The 22,794-nt window shown below is 34.4% G+C and overlaps 1 protein-coding gene across 1 annotated transcript in view; it reads left to right on the top strand.

The window, feature by feature from the left end:
* Positions 1 to 22,794, top strand: part of STPG2 (sperm tail PG-rich repeat containing 2) — a 646,188-nt gene that overhangs the window by 140,184 nt on the left and 483,210 nt on the right. The window contains exon 9 of the mRNA XM_057728986.1: positions 10,087 to 10,196. Coding sequence (XP_057584969.1) covers positions 10,087 to 10,196 — 110 coding nt within the window. The remainder of the gene's footprint in view (positions 1 to 10,086; positions 10,197 to 22,794) is intronic.

Below are 22,794 nucleotides of genomic sequence, written 5' to 3'. Positions count from 1 at the left end.
ATCAAATAAGCCAAATGCAGAAAGACAGATGCTGCATGATCTCATTTATATGTGGAATCTAAAAAAATAGAACTCATAGAAGCAGAGCAGAATGATGGTTCTCAAGGGCTGAGGGGTGAAGGAAAGGGGGAGATGTTAGTCAAAGGGTACAGAGTTTCAGTTTCAGTGCAAGATGAATAAGTTCTGGAGACCTAATATATAGTGTAGTGACTATGGTTAATAGTGCATTGTATACTTGAAATTTGCTAAAATATAGCATTTATATTTTGAATGTTCTCACCACACACATGAGTTAAGACTATAATAAGGCTGAGAAAAAAATGCAAATTTAGCTAATATGATAGGAAGTCGTATCTCTTTAAAACATGTCATGTCACGGTACTACCTTTTAATAAGATCCCTTTGCCTAAAATTCTGTGCCTTCTATCAGGTATAGGAAGAAATTTAAGTCTAAGAACAATGCCCTTTCCATAATCTGGTGTCTATGTAGTTTTCTAAACTCCTATATCAGTATTGCCATAATTTCCCTTCACTCTAAGCTCAAAAATGCCTTTAAGATAACACAAAATTAATGAACACATGCTGACTTCTTTGTTAATAAATATTTGACTAGCAATAACTATTTTTGAAATAAATACAGTATACTTTATGGTGTCTGTCTAGCTCACTAGCCTCATTTCTCACTGCTGCCATAATTTCCCTTCATTTTTGCTTCTTACTCCCTTACTTTTACCTTCACTTAAAGTTCCTTAAATACAGCATGATACATCATGCCATTGTGCAGTTATTCTCATGCGTTGGGAGGACAGAAAACTCAGCATTCCTTTGTCCCTTTAGGTGATAGGGTTCATTAATGATCCTTCTGCAGGTTCATCTATAGAAACCTTATTACAACTTTTACTTCCTCTAAAGAGCCTAGTTGGACTAGTCTTCTCAGCTCTCTGTCAAGGTATGGACCAACTCAAGGTCTGATTTGAGGACTTCATTAAATCAATCAGTGGAAGCTTCTGGCCCTTACTGGGAATTCCTTGTTCTTCAGGAATAGTTGCAATCCTGTGGATTTCCATCATGAATGAGGTGCAAAGGGTTACCCTGTAGTTTCAGGGTAGGCCCATGCTGAGCAAGTTAGTGTAATATGCATGCAAACCAGGATATCTAAGGGTATCAGAGACCCATTATTTGCTTAAATCTTGGGTGGCTGAACAGCACTTGTCCCTCTAAAAAGTTGGACGAGGCCCACTTCTTAGGGGTTGCATAACTAAGTAGCATGCCAGAGTCTTGTTTGTTATCAGAATTAACCAGGCAAATTGCTTTACCAACTAAGAATGGCTATGCATCACCTCCCATGGAATTGAGGAACAGTTATCAGTCTGTCAATCTTGTCCATGCTGGGGCCAAGTCAGGTCTCCTGTGTTGAGTCAAATTAAACTACTGTGTGTACATTTTAAAAAAACATTACATTACTAATTAATAGGGAACTTCCTTTTTCAATCTCCAAAAATCTCTTCACTGCGCTTTCAGCCTCTGTTAACAAATTGTCATCCTGAAACATTTGCTAAAATCTTTCTCATGGTATGGGGCAGAATATATGTCCAGTTCTCCTAGAAAGTTCCTATTCATTCTTTTTTTAACTTTTATTTTATATTGGAGTATAGTTGGTTAATAATATTGTGGTGTACAACAAAGTGATTCAGTTATACATGTATCTATTGTTTTTCAAATTCTTTTCCCATTTAGGTTGTTACATAATATTGAGCAGCATTCCCTGTGCTATACAGAAGTCCTTGTTGGTTATCCATTTTAAATATGGGAGTGTGTATATGTCAATCCCCAACTCTGTAACTATCCCTTTCCCCTGTACTATCCCTCTCCCCATAACCATAAGTTTGTTCTCTAAGTCTCTGAGTCTATTTCTGTTTTGTATATAAGTTCATTTGTATAATTTATTTTTAGATTCTGGATATAAGCAATATCATATGATATTTCTCTTTCTCTGCCTGACTTACTTCACTCAGAATGACAATCTCTAGGTCCATCCATATTGCTGCAAATGGCATTATTTCATTCTTTTTAATGGCTGAGTAATATTCCATTGTATATAAGTACCACATCTTCTTTATCCATTCCTCTTTAGATGCACATTTAGGTTACTTCCATGTCTTGGCTATTGGAAACAGTGCTGCAGTGAACATTGGGGTGCATGTATCCTTTTGGACCATGGTTTTCTCTGGATATATGCCCAGGAGTGGGATTGCTGGGTCAGATGGTTGCTCTATGCTTAGTTTTTTTAAGGAACCTCCATATTGTTCTCCATAGTGGCTGTACCAATTTACATTCCTACCAACAGTGTAGAAGGGTTCCCTTCTCTCCACACCCTCTCCAGCATATATTGTTTGTGGATTTTTTGATGATAGCCATTTTGACTGGTGATGTCTCAATGAGGAGATATCTCACTGTATTTTTGATTTGCATTTCTCTAATAATTAGTGATGCTAAACATCTTTTCATGCGCCTCTTGGCCATCTGTTTATCTTCTTTGGAGAAATGTCTATTTAGGTCTTCTGCCCATTTTTTGATTGGGTTGTTTGTTTTGATGATATTAAGCCACATGAGCTGTTTGTAAATTTTGGAGACTAATCCCTTATTGGTCATATCTTTTGCAAATATTTTCTCCCATTCTATGGGTTTTCTTTTCATTTTTTTATGGTTTCCTTTGCTATGCAAAGCCTTTGAGTTTAATTGGGTCCCATTTGTTTATTTTGTTTTTATTTCCATTACTCTGGAAGACAGATCAAAAAAGATATTGCTGTGATTTATGTCAGAGAGTGTTCTGCCTATGTTTTCCTCTAGGAGTTTTATAGTGTCTGGTCTCACCTTTAGGTCTTTAATCCATTTTGAGCTTGTTTTTGTGTATGGTATTAAAGAATGATTTAATTTCATTTTTTTACATGTGGCTGTCCAGTTTTCCCAGAACTGTTTATTGAAGAGACTGTCTTTCCACCATCTTATAGTCTTGCCTCCTTTGTCGTAGATTAATTGACCATAGGTGCATGGCTTTAGTTCTGGGCTTTCTATACTGTACCATTGATCTATATTTCTATTTTTGTTCCAGTACCATACTGTTTTGATGACTGTAGCTTTTTAGTATAGTCTGAAGTCAGGGAGCCTGAGTCTTCCAGCTCCGTTTTTCTTTCTCAAGTTTGCTTTGGCTGTTCATGGTCTTTTGTGTCTCCATACAAATTTTAATTTTTTTTTTGTTCTAGTTCTGTGAAAAATGCTGTTGGTAATTTGATAGGGATTGCATTGAATCTGTAAATTGCCTTGGATAGTATAGCCATTTTGACAATTTTGATTCTTCCAGTCCAAGAACATGGTATATCTTTCCATCAGTTTGTGTTATCTTCAATTTCTTTCATCATCATCTTATAGTTTTCAGAGTACAGGTCTTTTGCCTCCTTAGGTAGGTCTATTCCTAGGTAATTTATACTCTTTGATGCAGTGGTAAATGGGATTGTTTCTTGAATTTCTCTTTCTGATCTTTTGTTGTTAGTGTATAGAAATGGAATGGATTTCTACGTATTAATTTTGTAACCTGCAACTTTACCAGATCATTGATGAGCTCTAGTAGTTTTCTGGTAGCATCTTTTGGGTTTTCTATGTATAGTATCATGTCATCTGCAAATAGTGACAGTTTAACTTCTTTTCCAATTTGTATTCCTTTTATTTCTTTTTCTTCTCTGATTGCTGTAGTAGGACTTCCAAAACTATGTTGAACAAAAGTGGCAGAGTGGACATCCTTGTCTTGTTCCTGATCTTAGAGGAAATACTTTCAGCTTTTCACTGTTGAGTATGTTGTTAGCTGTAGTTTTGTCGTATATGGCATTTATTATGTAGAGGTAGATTCCCTCTGTGCCCATTTTCTGGAGAGTTTTTTTTTTTTATCCTAAATTGATGCTGAATTTTTTCAAAAGCTTTTTCTGCATCTATTGAGATGATCATATGGCTTTTATTCTTCAGTTTGTTGATGTGGTGCATCACACTGATTGATTTGTGGATACTGAAAAATCCTTGCATCCCTGGGATAAATCTCACTTGATCATGATGTATGATCCTTTTAATGTGTTGTTGGATTTGGATTGCTAGTATTTTGTTGAGAATTTGTTCATCAGTGTTATTAGTCTGTAAGTTTCTTTTTTTGTTGTATCTTTGTCTGGTTTTGGCATCAGGGTGATGGTGGCCTCATAGAATGAGCTTGGGAGTTTTCCTTCCTCTGCGATTCTTTGGAAGAGTTCAAGAAGGATAGGTATTAGCTCTCCTAAATGTTTGACAGAATTCTCCTGTGAAGCCATCAGGTCCTTGACTTTTGTTTGTTGGGAGTTTTTAAATCACAGTTTCAATTTCAGTGCTTGTGGCTAGTCTGTTCATCTTTTCTATTTCTTCCTGGTTCAGTCTTGGGAGATTGTACCTTTCTAAGAATTTGTCCATTTCTTTTAGGCTGTCCATTTTATTGGCATACAGTTGCTTGTAGTAGTCGTGTATGATTCTTTGTATTTCTGTGGTGTCAGTTGTAACTTCTTTTCATTTCTAATTTTATTGATTTGAGTCCTCTCCCTTTTTTCTTAATGAGTCTGGCTAAACATTTATCAAGTTTGTTTATCTTTTAAAAGAACCAGCTTTTAGTTTCATTGATCTTTGCTATTGTTTTTTTGTCTCTATTTTATTTATTTCTGCTCTTATCTTTATGCTTTCTTTCATTCTACTAACTTTAGATTTTGTTTGTTCTTCTTTGTCTAGTTGCTTTGAATGTAAAGTTAGGTTGAGATTTTCTTGTTTCCTGAGGTAAGGTTGTATTGCTATAACCTTTCTTCTTAGAACTGCTTTTGCTGCATCCCATAGGATTTGGATTGTTGTGCTTTCATTTTCATTTGTTGTTAGATAGTTTTTGATTTCCTATTTGATTTCTTCAGTGATCTGTTGGTTATTTAGTAGCATATTGTTTAGCCTCCACATGTTTGTGTGTTTTATAGTTTTTTTTTCTTCTTCCAGTTAGTTCTAATCTCACAGTGTAGTGGTCGGAAAAGATGCTTGATATGATTTCAGTTTCCTTAAATTTACTGAGGTTTGCTTTGTGGCCCAGCATGTGGTCAATCCTGGAGAAAGTTCCAGTATGCACATGAGAAGAATGTGTATTCTGCTGCTTTTGGATGCAGTGCTCTATAAATATCAATTAAGTCCATCTTGTCTAATGTGTCATTTAAGGCCTGTGTTTCCTTTTTGATTTTCTGTCTGTATGGTCTGTCCACTGATGAAAGTGGGGTGTTAGAGGCCCCCACTATTATTTTGTTACAGTTGATTTCTCCTTTTATGTTTGTTATTATTTGCCTTATACATTGGAATGCTCCTACATTGGGTTCATGTATATTTACAATTGCTATGTCTTCTTCTTGGATTGATCCCTGGATCATTATGTAGTATCCTTCTTTGTCTCTTGTAACAGTCTTTATTTTAAAGTTTATATTAGTATTTGTCTGATGTGAGTATTGTTACTCCACCTTTCTTTTGATTTCCATTTGCATGGAATATCTTTTTCCCTCCCCTCACCTTCAGTCTGTATTTGTCTCTAATCTGCTTTTCTGATGGGTGGGGCTGTGTTCCCTCTCTATTGGTTGTTTGGCCTGAGGCCACCCAACACTGGAGCCTTTTTGGTAGGGTGATGGAGGCTTCCAGGAGGGCTCATACCAAAGAGAACTTCCTGGAACTGCTGCTGCCAGTGTCTTTATCCCCTCAGTAAGCCACAGCTGCTCCCACCCCTCACCTCTGCAGGAGACCTTCCAATACCAGCAGGTAGGTCTGGCCTAGCCTCATGGGGTCACTGCTTTTTTCCCTTGGGTCTTGGTGCACACAAGACTTTGTGTGTGCCCTCCAAGAGTGGAGTTTCTGTTTCCTTCAGTCCAGTGGAAGTCCCACAGTCAAATCCCATTGGCCTTCATAGCCAGATTCTCTGGGGACTCCTTCTGCCATTGCTGGACCCCCAGGCTGGGAAGTGGGAGTGGGAGAACTTCTGTGGTATAATTGTTTTCCATTTTGTGCATCATCCATCCAGCAGGTATGGGATTTGATTTTATCACAGTTGCACCCCTCCTACCATCTTGTGTAGCTTCTTCTTTGTCTTTGGATGTAGGGTATCCTTTTTGGTAGGTTCCAGCCCCTATTCATTCTTCATACATTGTTCATATGTCACCCACCTTGGAAATCTTTCATTGCTCACATTTTCTCCCTGCTTCTACCCCACTGTCCCTGGCTCTTTGATATCACTGTGTTTTGCATATCCTCAGATTTCAGTTAAGTGGAATTAATTGCTAGATTTTGGTTTAGTGTAGTTTTAAGATATACAGTATGATTTTAAGATGAGAAAAAATGGCAACATCGATGAAAATAAAATAAACTAGAAAAAAGTATGATTAACAATTTAAAGGTAGGAATTCTTATGTAACTAATTTGAAAGTTGATGTCCTGAATTACTGACACTTTAACTCTTTTATGTTTCATTATACATCAACTTTTTATGTATGAGATTAATTTCTATATTTTTAGACATTAATTTTTTTCAGGTTTCTAATTTTTATTGAAACTTATTTTTTTCAGAGATTTGTTTCCTAGGTAAACATTCCTAAAGAAGTTTGTTTTCTATGTAAAAATATGTTTTTATTCTTTTTCCTTATTAAGAGAGAATTCTCTGGGGTTATTTTGTACTTCTGTCCATCTTTGTTCATGACTATCTTTTCAAGTGTGATTGTATAGCAAATAGCTTTGAAAAATAGAGATAGTGTCTTCCTCTCAAGCAGAGGGCAGGCATGCCTACTGCTCATTATGAAAGATTCAGGTTCCCTAAGCTCATAGGTTTTCTTCTGAAACAAAGCCTATTGCTTCGTACAATTATCCATTTTGCCCCATCTGCCTTGCCTTCGTTAGGATTTGAGGGCAAGGAGGACTGGTGCAAGCATGCTGATGCTCATACTCTTTGTTCTTGTGCGAGGAGTAAGGTCCTTTGTTTCTGTCTCAGGAGTCTCGTGTCTTCTGCCAGCATCAGTGAAACTGTGGCAGGTTGTTAGCTTGAAGTAGGTAAAAACCTCAGACCCTTCATAGTTCTTATGTGTATATATCTTTAACTTGTAGACATTTTTCTTTCAATATTTTTTGCTCCCTAAAGGCCCCAGAATTGCATCTGACAGCCTTCTCCAAACAGCACTCCTGTTTATGTCAATTTAATTTATTTTCTGTTAAATTCCCCAGTTTATTATTGAGATGCAAGCATAAGAAGTTTAACATGTCCATACACATCTTCTTTATCCATTCTTCTGTTGATGGGCTATTTAGGTTGCTTCCATGACCTGGCTATTGTGAACAGTGTTGCAAGGAACATTGGGGTGCACGTGTCTTTTCAGATTATGGTTTGGTATGGGTATATGCCCAGGAGTGGGATTGCTGGGTCATATGGTATGTCTACTTGCTTGAGGCTTGCAGAGCCTTTGATTGATGTCTTTCTTTAATTTTAAATAATTCTTGACTATTATGTGTTCATATATTTCTTCTGTTATATTCTTTCCTGCCTGTCTTTTTGGGTTGCTAATAAATATATGTGTTACACATATGCACCATGGCCCCAGCATGTCTTATATGCTCTCTGTATTTTGCCTCATTTTCTCTTTGTACTTCAATTTAGGACTTTTCTACAGAGCTATCTTTCGGTTCATGAAAATTATTTTCAACTGTTTCAAATGCTATTAAATCATTCTATTGAGTTCTTGATTTCAGATATTCTATTTTTCAGTTATAGAATGCCTATTTAATTATTTCTTGTGATTTCACTTCATAGGAGGAAGGCTCTATGATTTCAAGCATTTTTTTTCCCAAAACTTTTCCTGCTATGTTTTCTTGAACAAATTAATCATAGTTATTTTAAAGTGCTGTCTGCAAACGCCAATATCTGGATCACCTACAGGTCTGCTGTTATTTTCTGTTATTTTTTTCTCTTGATAGTTGATCATGCATATCTGTCTTTTGGCATGCCCGATAATTTTTAATAGTGCTAGATATTGTGTAAAATATAGAGACTTTAATGGTGGTGTCTTCTACTAGAGAGATTTCATACTTTTTTTCTGCAAAGCAGATAGAAGTCAAAGGAGATCACCTTAATCTGATCATGGCTTGTGGCTATTACAGTTTTTCTAGGGCTTAGTTTACCTCTCGTTTGTTCGTTTTGTAAAGTATTGTCCTCTGGAGATTTCAACTGTGAGCCTGATGTGTTTAACCACCCCCACCCCCATGTTCTGAACTCTAATCTTTAATGACTCTGTGTTGCAGAGTTTAGTTTAGATTTTTAGCATCACCCTATTCCTCACCCTCCTGCAAACACCTTGCTGGGGAAACAGACCATGTATTTTGAGGCTCCTCAAATCTGCAGTTTTGTTATGTCGTGCAACAAGACCACAGTAAGCTAATTTTCCAGCTCCTGAACAGCAGTCTTCTGCCAGGTCTAAACCCAGATTCTTTCTCTGTTGCCTGTTATCAGCAAATACCCCAGGAAAAAAACACCTGCAGATTGATAGCTAACTTTTCAGACGGTCTATCCTCTTCAGAATCTGTGCTGACAGCTCTTAGAGTTGAAAACATTCACAGCCCTATGAGTACTTTAAAAATAGAATTTTGTTAGATTTTATCTGGATTTATAACAAAGTCATATTTATAACAAATAAAATATCTGGATTTTATTTTGTTATATTTTATATGGATTTATTTGGTAAAAATGTTGTCTTCTGCAAACTACTTGCTTCCTCTAAAGCTGAAGTCATCCAATGACTAATGCATTCCTTGATCTTGTTAATTTCTACTCCTAAACAGTAAAAATTGCAAAATGCTTTTGAACTTATTTCATACTTTCTAATACCACATACATGATAATAATAAAATTATTATGAAAATAAATTATTTTTCAGCTTCAATAAGTTTAAAAATCACATGAAATAATAATGATGACTCAGATGCTCTATATTTGAAGGACTTCACATTTCTACAAGATATGAAACTGTGATTTTTCTGTTTTGAAAGTGATGGAATCTGCCTATTTTCTTTTGAGTGACTATGTAGGAATAAAACATGAGGAAAAGAATGGAGAAGCACCAACTTCAGCATTTAGGGTAGTGAAGCATATAGTTTTAAAGATACAATATGTGAGAGAGGGATTTTTTAATGGATCAATGTTCCTGGAAAAAATGAACAAAGAAAGAAATATCTAACTATTCTACTAGGTGTTAAATTCTGAAGTTTTAAATTTGAATATCAAATTCTGAAATAAAAACAGTGAAGCGTATAAAAATGGGAAAATAAATCCTCATCCCTTTCATATATACAAAGAATGTTACTGCTGGTTATATGGTTTAAATTATTAAATGAATACAAATGGCTAAATTGTACAATAAATCAGGAGTATAATATCACAAGGATTAGCTAATTGCTAATTAAATTTTTAGATTATCAGCTTCCTCTAACCTATTAATTTGCATCTTCAGTGCACATAAGGAATTATGATGTTTAAGAGAGTGTGGATCATTTTGCTTAGAAAATTTGTTAATCTAGGATTACCACATAATCAATTTAAATAGTTATTGTTAATATATTTCTATTTCATATATTAATAATTAGGTATTAACAAATAATACTATATAATTGACCAAATATCTTATATATTATTGATATTACAACCTGCTAGTTATGAATCAGGCCAAGAATTGGTTCTGAATTTGACATTAGAGTATAGTTAATAACTTGCTCCTAGTATGTTTAAATAATGTATGCAGATCCATCTTACTTTCCTAGAAGTTCATACAATCAACCCTTTTCCTATTTTAATATTTCATTGATTTAAAGTCTTTTACTATATTCTATTTAAAAGTTTTTCTTAGTAAATATATGTGCATCTCTATTTAATGACAGCCATATTAATGAGCTTATTGCAAACTTATTTATCATGCCCTTTGTATTGATAAAAATAAAATAAATGATATCCCCCTTCTTTCAACATTTTTTTCTTTTGGAATTCACAGGTCTGTGGAATTTCTGATGAACTACCTAACTTGACTAACCGATATGCTGCTTTCTTGTCAAGAACAGAAAGAACTACTAAAGTATCAGATATGGTAAGAAGACTTTTCTATAACCAAATGTATGTGTAATCTAGGAATCACGGAGGAAACTAAATAGCATAAACATTATATTAGGACCTGAGAGAGGTACTTGGTAGCCTGCTGTAACATCTTCAGGTGGTATGATACTTCCATATTTTTAAAGTTCAGTGAAATTCTTGAAGGTAAGCAGAAGTCTAGCATTTCTCTGTAAGAAAAATATTATGTGGAACATCTCCTTTAGGGTCAGAGAGCATTCATTCTTAGAACATAGGAAAAATCAACTTGTGTTGTATACGAAGTGGAAGTTTTACTTTAGGTTCAACTCAGTTTACTCATAAGTGCAAATATTTTCCCATTTCAGTTTGAATCTATCTTGAAACTTAAGACTCTTCAGTGACATTTTTTATCCCTGTTAATCTGTATTTTAAATTGTATTGGTATGAATTTTGCTACTTGAATTTTCATTTTTTTATAAATAGCTAATATAGAATCAACTGAAATAAGGAAAGCATGTGAAATTTAAAACTGTATACTTAACTATTTCATTCAGATTAAATTTATTAGAACATCAAAGTGAAATTTAAAGTTAAAAAGTTAGACTTATGTGTACAGGTATTGTTAAAATAAATTTTTATAGAAATTGGACTGTTGTCATATTATTAGTAACAAATGACCAAAACAGGATCATTAACCAGGTCTTAAAATGTAGCTAATCAACCAGAGAAGTAGAATTGCTTGCTAAACTAAAATTCTACTAGGTACACAATGCCAAGAATTCATTTGCAGTGTTTTCAATGGTGAAGTAACTGGTACAAGATTAAGAAGAACTCATTTAAATGAAGTACAGATGCAGTGCTAGTTAAATTAATCCAGCTGTGAATGTCTAGAAAATCATAGGAATTAGATTAATTTGATGAGAGTCATTCAGGAATGGACCTATTATTTTTTTTCTGAGACATTAGTTGACTGAATCTGAGAGATGGAGTCAAAATTAGCATCAGGTTCTATGAGATTTTTTTGTAGCTATAAATTCAAAAGATAGTTTAGGGTCATCTAGCAGTGTCTACATTTAAGAGATTCTCATAATTGTTAAATAAATGTGTTGTTTTAGTAGATTATTTCTTCATCTTGAGGAATTTTAGGGTTGTGTTGTGTTTCTTAAGTGAATTGTTTTTATACACACTTTTGATCCATTGTGGATTATATCATAAGTAATTTATTACTATTATAAAGCTTTTTAGCTTAGGAATATTTAGAATGGATTTGTAGTTATTACTACTGTAATATTGTAGCTACCAGGAAAAAACAGTGCAAATTTCTGAAGGTACCCATAGGAATGCACATGTATATATTATACTTTATGTTTCTAGTGAAAAAAAAACGATAGAGATCTGTTCTAAAGGAAGATGAGTTGCCTACTAATTGCTTTTACCTAACTTACATTTTCCTCTTTTATCTTTGTCTCTCACTGCATCTGGAAACTCCTATTTATTTATTTATTTTTTGTAATTTTTATTGGCATATACTTGATTTACAATGTTGTGTTAGTTTCAGGTATACAGCAAAGTGAATCTGTCATATATATACATATATCCACTCTTTTTTTAGATTCTTTTCCTATATAGGCCATTACAGAGTATTGAGTAGAGTTCCCTGTGCTACACAGTAGTTTCTTATTAGTTATCTATTTTATATATAGTAGTGTGTATATGTCAATCCTAATCTTCCAGTTTATCCCCCCCACCCCCCGCTTACCCCCTGGTAACTATAAGTTTATTTTCTACATCTGTAACTCTATTTCGGTTTTGTAGATAAGGTCATTTGTAGCCTTTTTTTTTTTTAAGATTCCACATGTAAGTGATATCATATAACATTTGTGTTTCTCTGTCTGACTTACTTCACTTAGTATGATAATCCCTAGGTCCATCCATGTTGCTGCAAATGGCATTATTTCTTTCTTTTTTATGGCTGAGTTATATTCCTTTGTATATATGTACCACGTCTTCTTTATCCATTCCTCTGTTGATGGACATTTAGGTTGCTTCCATGTCTTGGCTATTGTGAATAGAGCTGCAGTGAACATTGGGGTGCATGTATCTTTTCAGATTATGGTTTTCTCCAGATATATGCCCAGGAGTGTGATTGCTAGATCATTTGGTGGCTCTATTTTTAGTTTTTTTAAGGAACCTCCATATACTGTTCTCCATAGTGACTGTATGAGTTTACATACCCACCAACAGTGTAGGAGGGTTTCCTTTATTCCACACACTCTCCAGTATTTATTATTTGTAGATTTTTTGGTAGTATTGTCTTGTTTTTTTTGGCAAGAAACACCTGCATTTAAAAGGATTGGTTGGGACTCAGCTTACCCAAGAAGCAAAATAGTTTAGTCACATAGACTTCTTTGGTTTTCGAATCCCTTCTGCAAATGAGAACACCCTTCAAACATATGGGTGTATAATATGTATCTAGTGAAAAATTCAAATTATTGATCTCAGATCAATATTGATCTCAAACCTAAAATAATGAAATTAATTTTATAATTTTCACATCAAATAAGAATATTAGAAAATTTACCTCCTATTTACATTTTATATATATGGATATGCTACAATCTTGAAGGAGGACATATAGTTTAATTTTCAACATGTTATGTAAAAGCTTTATATAAAAATATTTTAAAATCCTGGTTTCATGTGAAAGAGTGTATATATACATCTCCCTTCTTTTTACAAGGTCCCAGTAAAATAATTTTTAAAATAACTTTAAAAAACTACAATATAAGCATTAGTTGAATATAAAAAGACAAAGAGATTGAAAATATGATAAGTGGGAGATAGACACAAGCCAAACATCTGTTTTTCAGGCATTCCAGGAGCAGAATGCTAGAATGGTAGTTGGGAGTATTTGATGTAAAAAACAGTAAGTTATCTTGAATAGAATAAAGACATGTCTTCAGTTAGAAGAGCTCAACAAAATACCACAGAGGATGAATTTTTCAAAGACATTTATTCTTTTCACATTCTTTTGCTTATTCAGAACACTAGAATTAAAGAAAGTACCCTTGAAGCTTCCACAGAGAAAAGTAACTGGGTCACCTACAATGGGATAAGAAACATACTGATAGCAACACTTTCTTAGCAGTGTAAGAGACATTTCAGAGCTAGGAAATATGGGATAATATTTTCTAAAATTTCTAAGAGGAAATAATTTTGAGTATAGAATTCTACCTATACCCCAAATTTCAGTTAAATGAATCAAGAAAATAATTTTCTGACACAGAAGAGCTTAGAAAGCTTAGTACCTCCACATCCCCATAGGTGAAGATGCTCTAGCAAAATTTAAAGAAAAGGGAAATAAGAAAAAGGTGATATAAACATAGAGGAGAAGAATAGAAACAGCATTTCTGGATGAAGCAGAGAAAAGTGGAAACAAATTAATAAAGAAGGCATTTTTAGTTCACACTTGGGACATAATTCAAGAGTCAGGGGTTTGGTGATCACAGAATTTCATTTACTTCTCTGTGTGTTTGGCTGTACCAGTTGGTTCGATAAGGAATAATCATGATATTCCAAATCCTGTTTTAATATTGATTGATTTGAAATCAATCTATACACATTGCAGAGGATTTAATTATAGTACAACTCAGTGACAAGAATAAGGATGCAGATACAGAGAATGGACTGGAGAACTCGAGGTATGGGAGGGGGCGGGGGGTGAAGGGGAAACTGAGACGAAGCGAGAGAGTAGCACAGACATATATATACTACCAACTGTAAAATAGTCAGTGGGAGGTTGTTGTATAACAAAGGGAGTCCAACTCGAGGATGGAAGATGCCTTGGAGGACTGGGGCAGGGAGGGTGGGGGGGACTCGAGGGGGGGGTCGGGGAAGGGAGGGAGTATGGGGATGTGTGTATGGAAACAGATGATTGAACCTGGTGTACCCCCCCCCCAAAAAAATTAAAAATTAAAAAAAATATGTAAATATTAGAAACCTTAATATCATTAATAAAATAATAACATCAAGAGGTGAAAGGTAGCAGCCAGTGAAATATGCCAGGTCTCTGATTTCATAGTGCAGAGTTAACAGGTGTTGTCAAAAATTGACAAATTACAATATAAATTGTTATATTAAATCTGTAATGGTAAATACAGCAACAACAAAAGACCCCACAAAAAAACCACACACACCTCAAACTAAAAAAAAAATCCCAATTACTATTAAAATGAATTATTTCTGGGGATGGAACCAGGGAGAGGTCAAGGAGTACAATTTTCATATTTATTTTAGACACTTGTATATGATTTAATTTTTATTTATGATGTGAAGATATTATTTTAAAATAAAAGTAAAAATAATAGGCATGAGTTTATGATGAGTATGCGTTTGGAATGGCATTTTGACAAACTGGTGCCTGTACTGACTCATTCCCTTCAAACAACCAAAATTCTAGATAAAATAGAAACAAAACATATTCATGAAAGCTTCCAAGAATTAGAAAGAGAGAAGGAGTACACAGGCTTAATTAAGGAGGGACCCAGAGTGGCAAGTAGAGCACTGAAGCTAGCTCTCACGCTGAGGACATTTGCCAAACTAGGTGACCCTGAGTTTTAATTTGTGTAGCCTGAGACACCTCCAGAGAGTGAAAGAAAGCCTAAGACTCTCTCAAAGTGGCCAGTCTCAAAAAAGATTCCTAATACAGTTAAGACTCCAGAGGGCAATGGAGGCAGCTTAGGAGTGAAATGCAAATAAATCTACCCCTTACACACCAAAGATTTTAAGGAAGATTGTTAGTGTTGAAATTCGTGGTGTTGAATGTGTATTAGCAGGATCACCCCTGAGATCCTGTTACATTTCACCTTCATTTAATGAGGTGAATTGTTAACACAAAATACCTGTCTGTTACAGATATTAATGAAATTAATTTTATTAATAAAAATAAGAACTAATGCTTATAATGTGCTTGTTGTATGCCAGGGACCATTTCAAATATATATTAACTCTTTTGAGGCCATCTTTAAAAGTGAGGAAACTGAGTTTAAAGTTTTTAAATGGCAGTCAGAATTCAAACCCAGGCAGTCCATCAATAGAATTCACTCTTCTAAGGGTCTTTTTGTGCTGCTCTCCTCTGGCTTGAAGAATAGGCGTAACTAAAATAAATATGACAATATAATAAATGATTTTTGTGATTTAAAACAGAGATATGACTGTAAAGACCTCAGACATTATTATAAGAGAGAGAAAATTTTTTTGAAATGCAATTTTTGTTTAGCAGAAACTGATGGAGGATTCCTCATCATAAAACAATGGTGAAGTTAATAACTTTCCTGTAGTTATTGAGACCAAAAATTAACTAATGACTGTCTATTTAGTGGGAAAATCATTGGAAGAATTTGATATACTTTCTTAGATTGAGTCATGGCTTCAAAAAGGGGCATCATTTGGTTTGTGACAATTGGTATGAAAAAAATCACAAAAAGTTTTACTGACATTTTATGAAAATTAACAAATGACTTGAAATATATTAGAATTATTTGCTGAACAGTTGCAGTACAACTTTTATCACTTGATAAATAATTTTATAATACTTAGAGTTGAGAATGAAGAGAATTTTAAAAATAAATTTTGATTTATATATTTATTTATAGATTAATTTATATTCATTTGATTTGTTAAATATTTGGAATGTCATCCCTGAATAAAGTTTAAGAGCAGAAGCTTTGGCATCAGAGGAATGCTTTTTTAGTCTCTAAATCTGTTTCCTCAAATATTAAATAGTGATAATAAATTAAGTAGGCACAACCTGATAGGGTCATAGTAGGAACTAAGTATATTATTGCTTGCAACACTTATTTCATTGTGTTGCCCACAATAAGCTGTAAGTAAGTTAGCTATAAAAATTGTGAATGGCAGAGTTATGGCTTAAAGCTAAGTAAATCCCATTTCAAAGCCTATGCTCTGTTTTCATTATTTCATAATATGCATAAGGAGCCTATATTAAAATATGGTAATGTCTTTTGCTTTTTACACTTCCTTGTAAGTGACATTCACCTTCCTCAACCACAGGCACCCTCTGTCTTGCATGGTATTGCTGTGTCAGGAATCCAAAGAGGCAGAAAGAATAAATGTTCAGTTTTTTACTTTGGAAACATTTCTTGAAGCTTATTTCATAGACAGTAGTTGTGGGGGCCATGCTTTATAATGGAGCTTTAAAAATAATGAAAAGTGTTTTATAATTTTCACTTTCCTTTAAATATTCTAGAACTAGAGTTTGGCTAAGAGGTCCAACTTCTATATAAATTAGCTATTCATAGATAATAAGCAAACTCAAAATCTTAGTAGCATATAATAAAAAGCATTTATTACTTACCGACAAGTTTGCAGGTCTGCTAGAGAAGCTTACTTCAGGCTGCAGGTTTGCTGGAGAAACTCTGCTTCATGATGCCATTTGACTGGGGTGGCTGTTCAGATCAGCGGGGTAGCTAGAGTATGTTCTTTTCATGGTGATGGCAGAATTATAAGAATGTTACTGTAAGAAAGAGAATAGGAAAATTGTATGATAAGGGAATTTTCCTACTACACTGAATGATAAAGCCCTTCCTAGATTGGAAGACTAGAAAAGGATAGAGAAAGGTAGCAAAGCAAGGGAGTTGAGATTTCAGCATGAGGCCAGTTTCATTGTCTCCCACATTGTGGATGAACTCTGGTAAGACTGGGGGTTAGGTATAGTGGTGGAATATATGGAGACTCAAGTTAAGAAATCCCAGAGGAACTGAAGTGTGAATTCCACTTCATATGTGAAAGCCTGGGAGGGTGCTTCCTTTCCTCATGCTGGGTAGCTGCTGCAGACAGAAAAGTTATAATGCTATATTTAGGCAAAGAGGGCCTGTATCAGTCAGCATCTAGTCAGGAGACAGAACCACAGTAGTTATTTTGAAATCAAGTAATACAAGGAATTGTGGATATTGGAGAACTCAAAAAGGCAAAGAGGGAACGCTAAACTTTCATGGAAGTAGTAACAAGCAATGCCACCATCCTTAGACCTTGGGGAACAAAGGGAATAGATTGGAGTTATTAAAACTTGAAAACTTGGAGAGACATTTTGTTAATGAGATTCAGGTTTCTGAAGAGGAGGCACAGCTCAGCTGGTACTAGTGTCTCAGGAGCTCAGAAGAAAGATGGGCCTGGAGCAGACCTTTGGGATCCTGGAGGTAGTAAAAACTATACATATGTGTATATAAGAAATGAATTTCAGCTGAAATCCATAGGAATCAAAGTTATTCTGACCAAAAACTATATTCTGTTACCCTCAATCTTTCTTTCCTTACAGTATCTCACTGGAACAGTTTTAAAAAGTTCGTAGACTCTTACATAGTTTTTAATGTTTATTTTATTGGCTGTTAGTTTGCTTGTTGGTATCTTACCATTCACCTAACCATTGGTGGGGGAGAGCACATTAAAGTGAATTTTCTTACTGCAGGCCCATCAATGCAAGTAAAGGATTTTAGGCAAATGATTTCTGACACACTGGAGTGAGTCGGTCACAGTGCACTTACATACTTCCTTTTCTTCCATTACATTTTAAAGTCTCTATAAATTTTTCACTTAATTGTCTAACTTCATTAGTTCAGAAAATGGCTTTGATATGCAAACAGCAAGAACAAGTGCTGCTAGATGCCATCTTCATCAAAGCACAGAAAGAATAGTGAAGGCAACTGCTAAGCAAGATACACTGTAAGAAACCAGATTCTAGATCCTGCTTTTTGATTGGGTGCAATTGCCTGTCAGTACTTACACAGATTATGAGAAGAATGCAGTTCAGCAGCTTTATGTTCATTATTTTTAATTGCACTGCATAAATATCGGAAGTAACAAAAAACTTTATGAAGAAATTATTTTATCTTTACTCTTTGATAAAAAATTTTGCACTTTACTGTGTTTTGAGGATGAAATCTGTCCTGACTTTGAAGATACCATGTTCATTTAAAGTGATCAGCCTCAAAATGACTCATATTCTACATAACACCTGAGACTTAAACTATTTGTGGCATTCATCCCAATCTGATTCCTACATTTTATATCAACCAGTCATTGTTTTATAGCTTATGTGAGAATCGAAAGAGAAAATATGTTAAAAGTGGTATGGAGATGACTAGTCAGGACCTTAATGCCATCGTTTAAGTCCTTGATGTTAATGTGACTATATATGCAATCCTACACATGGTATGGTGATGGTATTAATACCATTGAAACCCCTATATAATAAATCCATGACTAATGAAACATGACATTTAGAAATTGACTTCAAATGTGTAATTATATTATTCAGGATGCACATATTCATGAGTTATAAAACTCATTTCAGTATATTTAAATGTTTAAGAATTCATCTTTTTTTCAATATTATCTCCACTGATGAAGAAAGCTGTAGCCTGCAATGCTGGATTTATTTACAGAAATCTTATCTCACTGACATGGCTATCATAGTCACCTTTTGACCAATTCAGAATATTAAACTTTTGAGTTATTGGATCATCATTATATACAAAAATATGTACTCATAGTCTTTCTGTTGGCATTTCTAGGGGCAAACAATAGTTCCATTCTATTGTTACAGATATCTAAGAGAAAAGGTATTTTTCCACTACGTAAATTTAAAATGTAGCTACTAAGTGTCATTATGTTAGTATCATCATCACAAGTATACAGGGAAAAATATGCAAAACTAACAGGTTCATATAAGTTAAAATGGCATTGATAGAAAAATAGTAAAAGAGGGGAAAGGAAAAAGGACAGAGATGTGTGGAGGAGTATAAAGAGAGAGAATGGGAAGAAGTACTCATGTTGTAAACTTAACAGAAGAAAAAACTGTAGCAAAAGCATGTTGGAAAACTTGCAACTAGATTCAGTTGCTACTATGGGAAGGAACTGCTGCTTCTGGAATGAAGAAGCAGATCCAATGGAAGCGATCCCTGCTTCTGCCAGCCTTGCAAAGACCCTCTAGCACCTTCTGTTGGCCAAGCCAAACAGGGAGCCTTCTGACAAAGCACATACAGGGTTTGCAGATGTCCAGATTTGGAGCTGGGACCAGAGATGAAAACCTGGTACATTTCACCACTTTGACAACTTAGCATCCATATTCATCTTTCTAGTCATATTTGGACTTACATGTAATATTCCAAACAACTCTGTGTTTCTGCCTAAAACAGTATGACTGTCCTTTGTACAATAAAATTTTCTCAGTGTGCGAAATGCAGAGACACAAATTTCCAACCATGACTGTCTTCATCTCTGGGCAAATTTAGTCATAGTCCCTCTAAATATTTTGTTATATAAATACTGTTATATGTTGTTAAGTTACAGTTGTTTATTGTTACCTAAATCATACATTGTTAATTTCGATGAAACTTTTAGAAAATAAAAAGAAGGCAAGGAGGGAAAATGAAAATATAATTGTCGATGCATGTGCACATGTACACACACACACACACACACACACACACACACAGAAACTTATATGAACGGTTGTCAAAATCCTCATTCTTAACTGGTCCAAGGCTGTAGATTACATTTCTGACTTCTTTCTTCTATCACCCTCTCCATGTTCCCTTGGCTTTCAACTGTTCAGGGTTCGTTGTCTGGTATATGACCAAACCTTCCTTTTTGAAGGATAGGAATCCTCCAGTGATCCTTTCTTTTCTCTTTTTTATTGATGTAATTTTCCATTAATTCTTAATATTGGAGATAGAAATATTAAGAGGAATCCCAGATAATACTCTGAGTTCTTCCTGTCCTCCCTGTGTACCAGCAACTCAAATTCTACTTGTTAATTGTGACAAATCACCCTAGTCGGTAGAATAACCTCTACCTTGTTTCAGTGGCATGAGTAGCCCCAAATGCTAGTTAACAATCTTAACTTTCAGTTTTGTAGAAGAGGTATTTGATATACATTGCACATTCTGCATCATATATGCTGTTCTTTCAAGATCTTAGTCTCTCAGTTGGCATCATAACTGAGTTTTCAGCAGGCCTTTCTGTTTGTTCTTTTAGATCAGCTGCTTTTAAGTGGTGAGGGTATGTTACACCTGGTGAATTCTATGAACAAAAGCCTGTTACTATATTTCTTTTGCTGAAATGAGTTCCTTGACAGAAATAGTGTTGTTTAGAATACCCTAACAGTAAATAAGCCATTCTGTAAGTCCAAGGAGGGCAGTGTTGGCAAAAAAATTATTGGCAGGGGGACAAATGAGATCCTTTCTTGTAATGAGCTTTTTTAAGCTTTTGGGAGTTAAGGTTATGCTGGGTTCTTAAAAGAGAGTGTTCTTATTCCCCCATTCTCTTGAAGAGTTTATTTGTTTAATTTTTGCAAGTTCAAGTTATTCTTTCTTAAATACTTATAAGAATTCACAGTTAAAGCCTTCTGGACCCAATATTTTATTTGTGGGAAGGTTTTTAAGAAAAGATTCAGTTCCCTTATCTACTGATCATGTATTTCTGTTGCTTTGGCACCTGGGCCTTGTTGACCCTGGAAAGACTGCCCCTTCCAGCGTTAGGCAGTTAATAGAAATAGCAAATGACTGTTTTCAAACATGCCTTTTCTATGCAAACTAGCCAATGCAGAGCTCACACCAGCAGCTATCTCTTCTCTGGGACTCTCACACTTGGAGCCACCACTCTTCTGCTTTAAGCACCCCAGGGCCAGGTAACAGACAAGTAAAACAGCTCCTTATGCTCCAGAGCCTGCTGAAATTATTCAAACAAGGCAATCCTAAACCTGTGTACTCTACCTCACCTGTTTTTTCCTTGGAAACCGCAGTAAAGGCCCTCACCCATATTTTTCCCTTACTTCTTCTGCCTCCTGACCAACCTGATGTTTCCCTGTGTGGCTCCCTGTGGCGTGGCATGCTTCCTCCTCCTGGGACGTGTGAGTATAACAAACTCTCTTTTCAATGGCATTCATCTACTGATCTGTTGGCTTTGGCATACTTAATAATAATAAAACCTGCATTTTTAAATACCTTAGTAGATATTGGACCATTTACATTTTATATTTCTTCTTTCTCCTTTTATTAATTCAACTTTTAAGAAATATATCCATTTCTTCCATATTGTCAAATATATTTTCTTAAAGTTGATTGTAATATTTCCTTTTTTGTTGTTTATATGATCTATAGTGATGCCCTTTCCTTACCCCCGATATTGGTAGTTTGTGTTTTTCTTTCCTTTCCGTCCTTTCTTCCTTCTTTCTGTAATCAATCTTACTAGGCATTTATCAATATTTATAATCTTTTTTTCTTAAAGAAAACCTTTTGACTTTGTTGATTTTCTCTGTTATGCGTTTATTTTCTATTTGCTTAACTTTATAATTTCTTTGTGGTTCCCTTAAGTTTGATTTGTTGTTTTTTTGGTTTATTGAAATGGAAGCTGAATCAGTGATTTTCATTTTCTCTTCTTTTTGATTATATCTATTTTTAAGGCAGTAAATTTCCTTTATACACTACTTTAGCTGTATCCCACATTTTATTTGCAACATTTTATGTTTTTTTATTTTCACTTTGTTTAAAACATTCCTTAATTTACATTTTTTCTTCTTTGACCTATTCAGAAGACTGTTGTTTAGTTTCCATGAAGTTGGCTTTTTTCCCCATTTGTTATTGATTTCAAGCTTCCTTCCATCATGTAAATAGAATATATACTCAATTGTTTCAGTCTATTAACAATTTAAATATTTTCTTTATGAATCAGCACTTTTTTGTTTGTGTATGTGAAAGGAATGACCTATCATCACTTTGTGATATCTGTAGAGCTTTCCTTAATGCATTAAAATATTCTTAACAATGCACACTATTTCCTCTGCTGGCTCTCTTAATATCATAAGGAACAATTTATTAGGAACGGCAGATTTAACTTTACTTGGAACATCTTGATTATCTCTGACAATTATTTTTAAGTTTTTGAAATCTATTTATGAACCAGTATATGAATTTTAATTTTCATCAGGAAAGTTACTTTTTGACAGACAATATGAGCATAAAATAGGAGTTTAGTATTTTTTCCTCCGTCTTCTAATAAGCCTCTTATGAGCAACTTTACTCAAGAATACCTTTTAAAAATCTTAATTTCACTGTGGATCACTCTGTTACACATTTATTTAAGGACATTGCTATGAGGCTGCTTTTTATCGTCTTTATATATGCATGTCTTAACTTTATACAGATTATTTATGTCTCAAAGGTGGAGATTCTGTCTTCATTGTTGCCCTTCATGGTTTAGTATCATGCTAGGTACACAGTAGGTTCTCAGCATATACCTTTACATTTAAGAAAGAGTATAAATCAATTGAAAAGTTGCTTTAAAATTAATTTAAAAATTAAAAGAATTAAAAACAACAACAAAAAGAAATTGTAAATCAGAGGCTGCTCTTTTTTCATGTGAGCAGTACCTACTTCAAAGGAAGAATAGATGTACATACTTTAGAAATATTTAATTAGCTTAAAAAAGAGATGAAATCCTTGTCAAATTGATATATAGTCCAAAAGAAACACTTGATATTGTCTACATAAAAGTTTAGAGAATGGTTGTGTCTTTTACATCATACCTTTGACCTA

Source organism: Hippopotamus amphibius, chromosome 3 (assembly GCF_030028045.1).
Source record: "Hippopotamus amphibius kiboko isolate mHipAmp2 chromosome 3, mHipAmp2.hap2, whole genome shotgun sequence".
In the NCBI taxonomy this organism is placed as follows: domain Eukaryota; kingdom Metazoa; phylum Chordata; class Mammalia; order Artiodactyla; family Hippopotamidae; genus Hippopotamus; species Hippopotamus amphibius.
The sequence above is the reverse complement of the archived record's forward strand: the minus strand, read 5'-3'. Positions and strand labels throughout refer to the sequence as shown.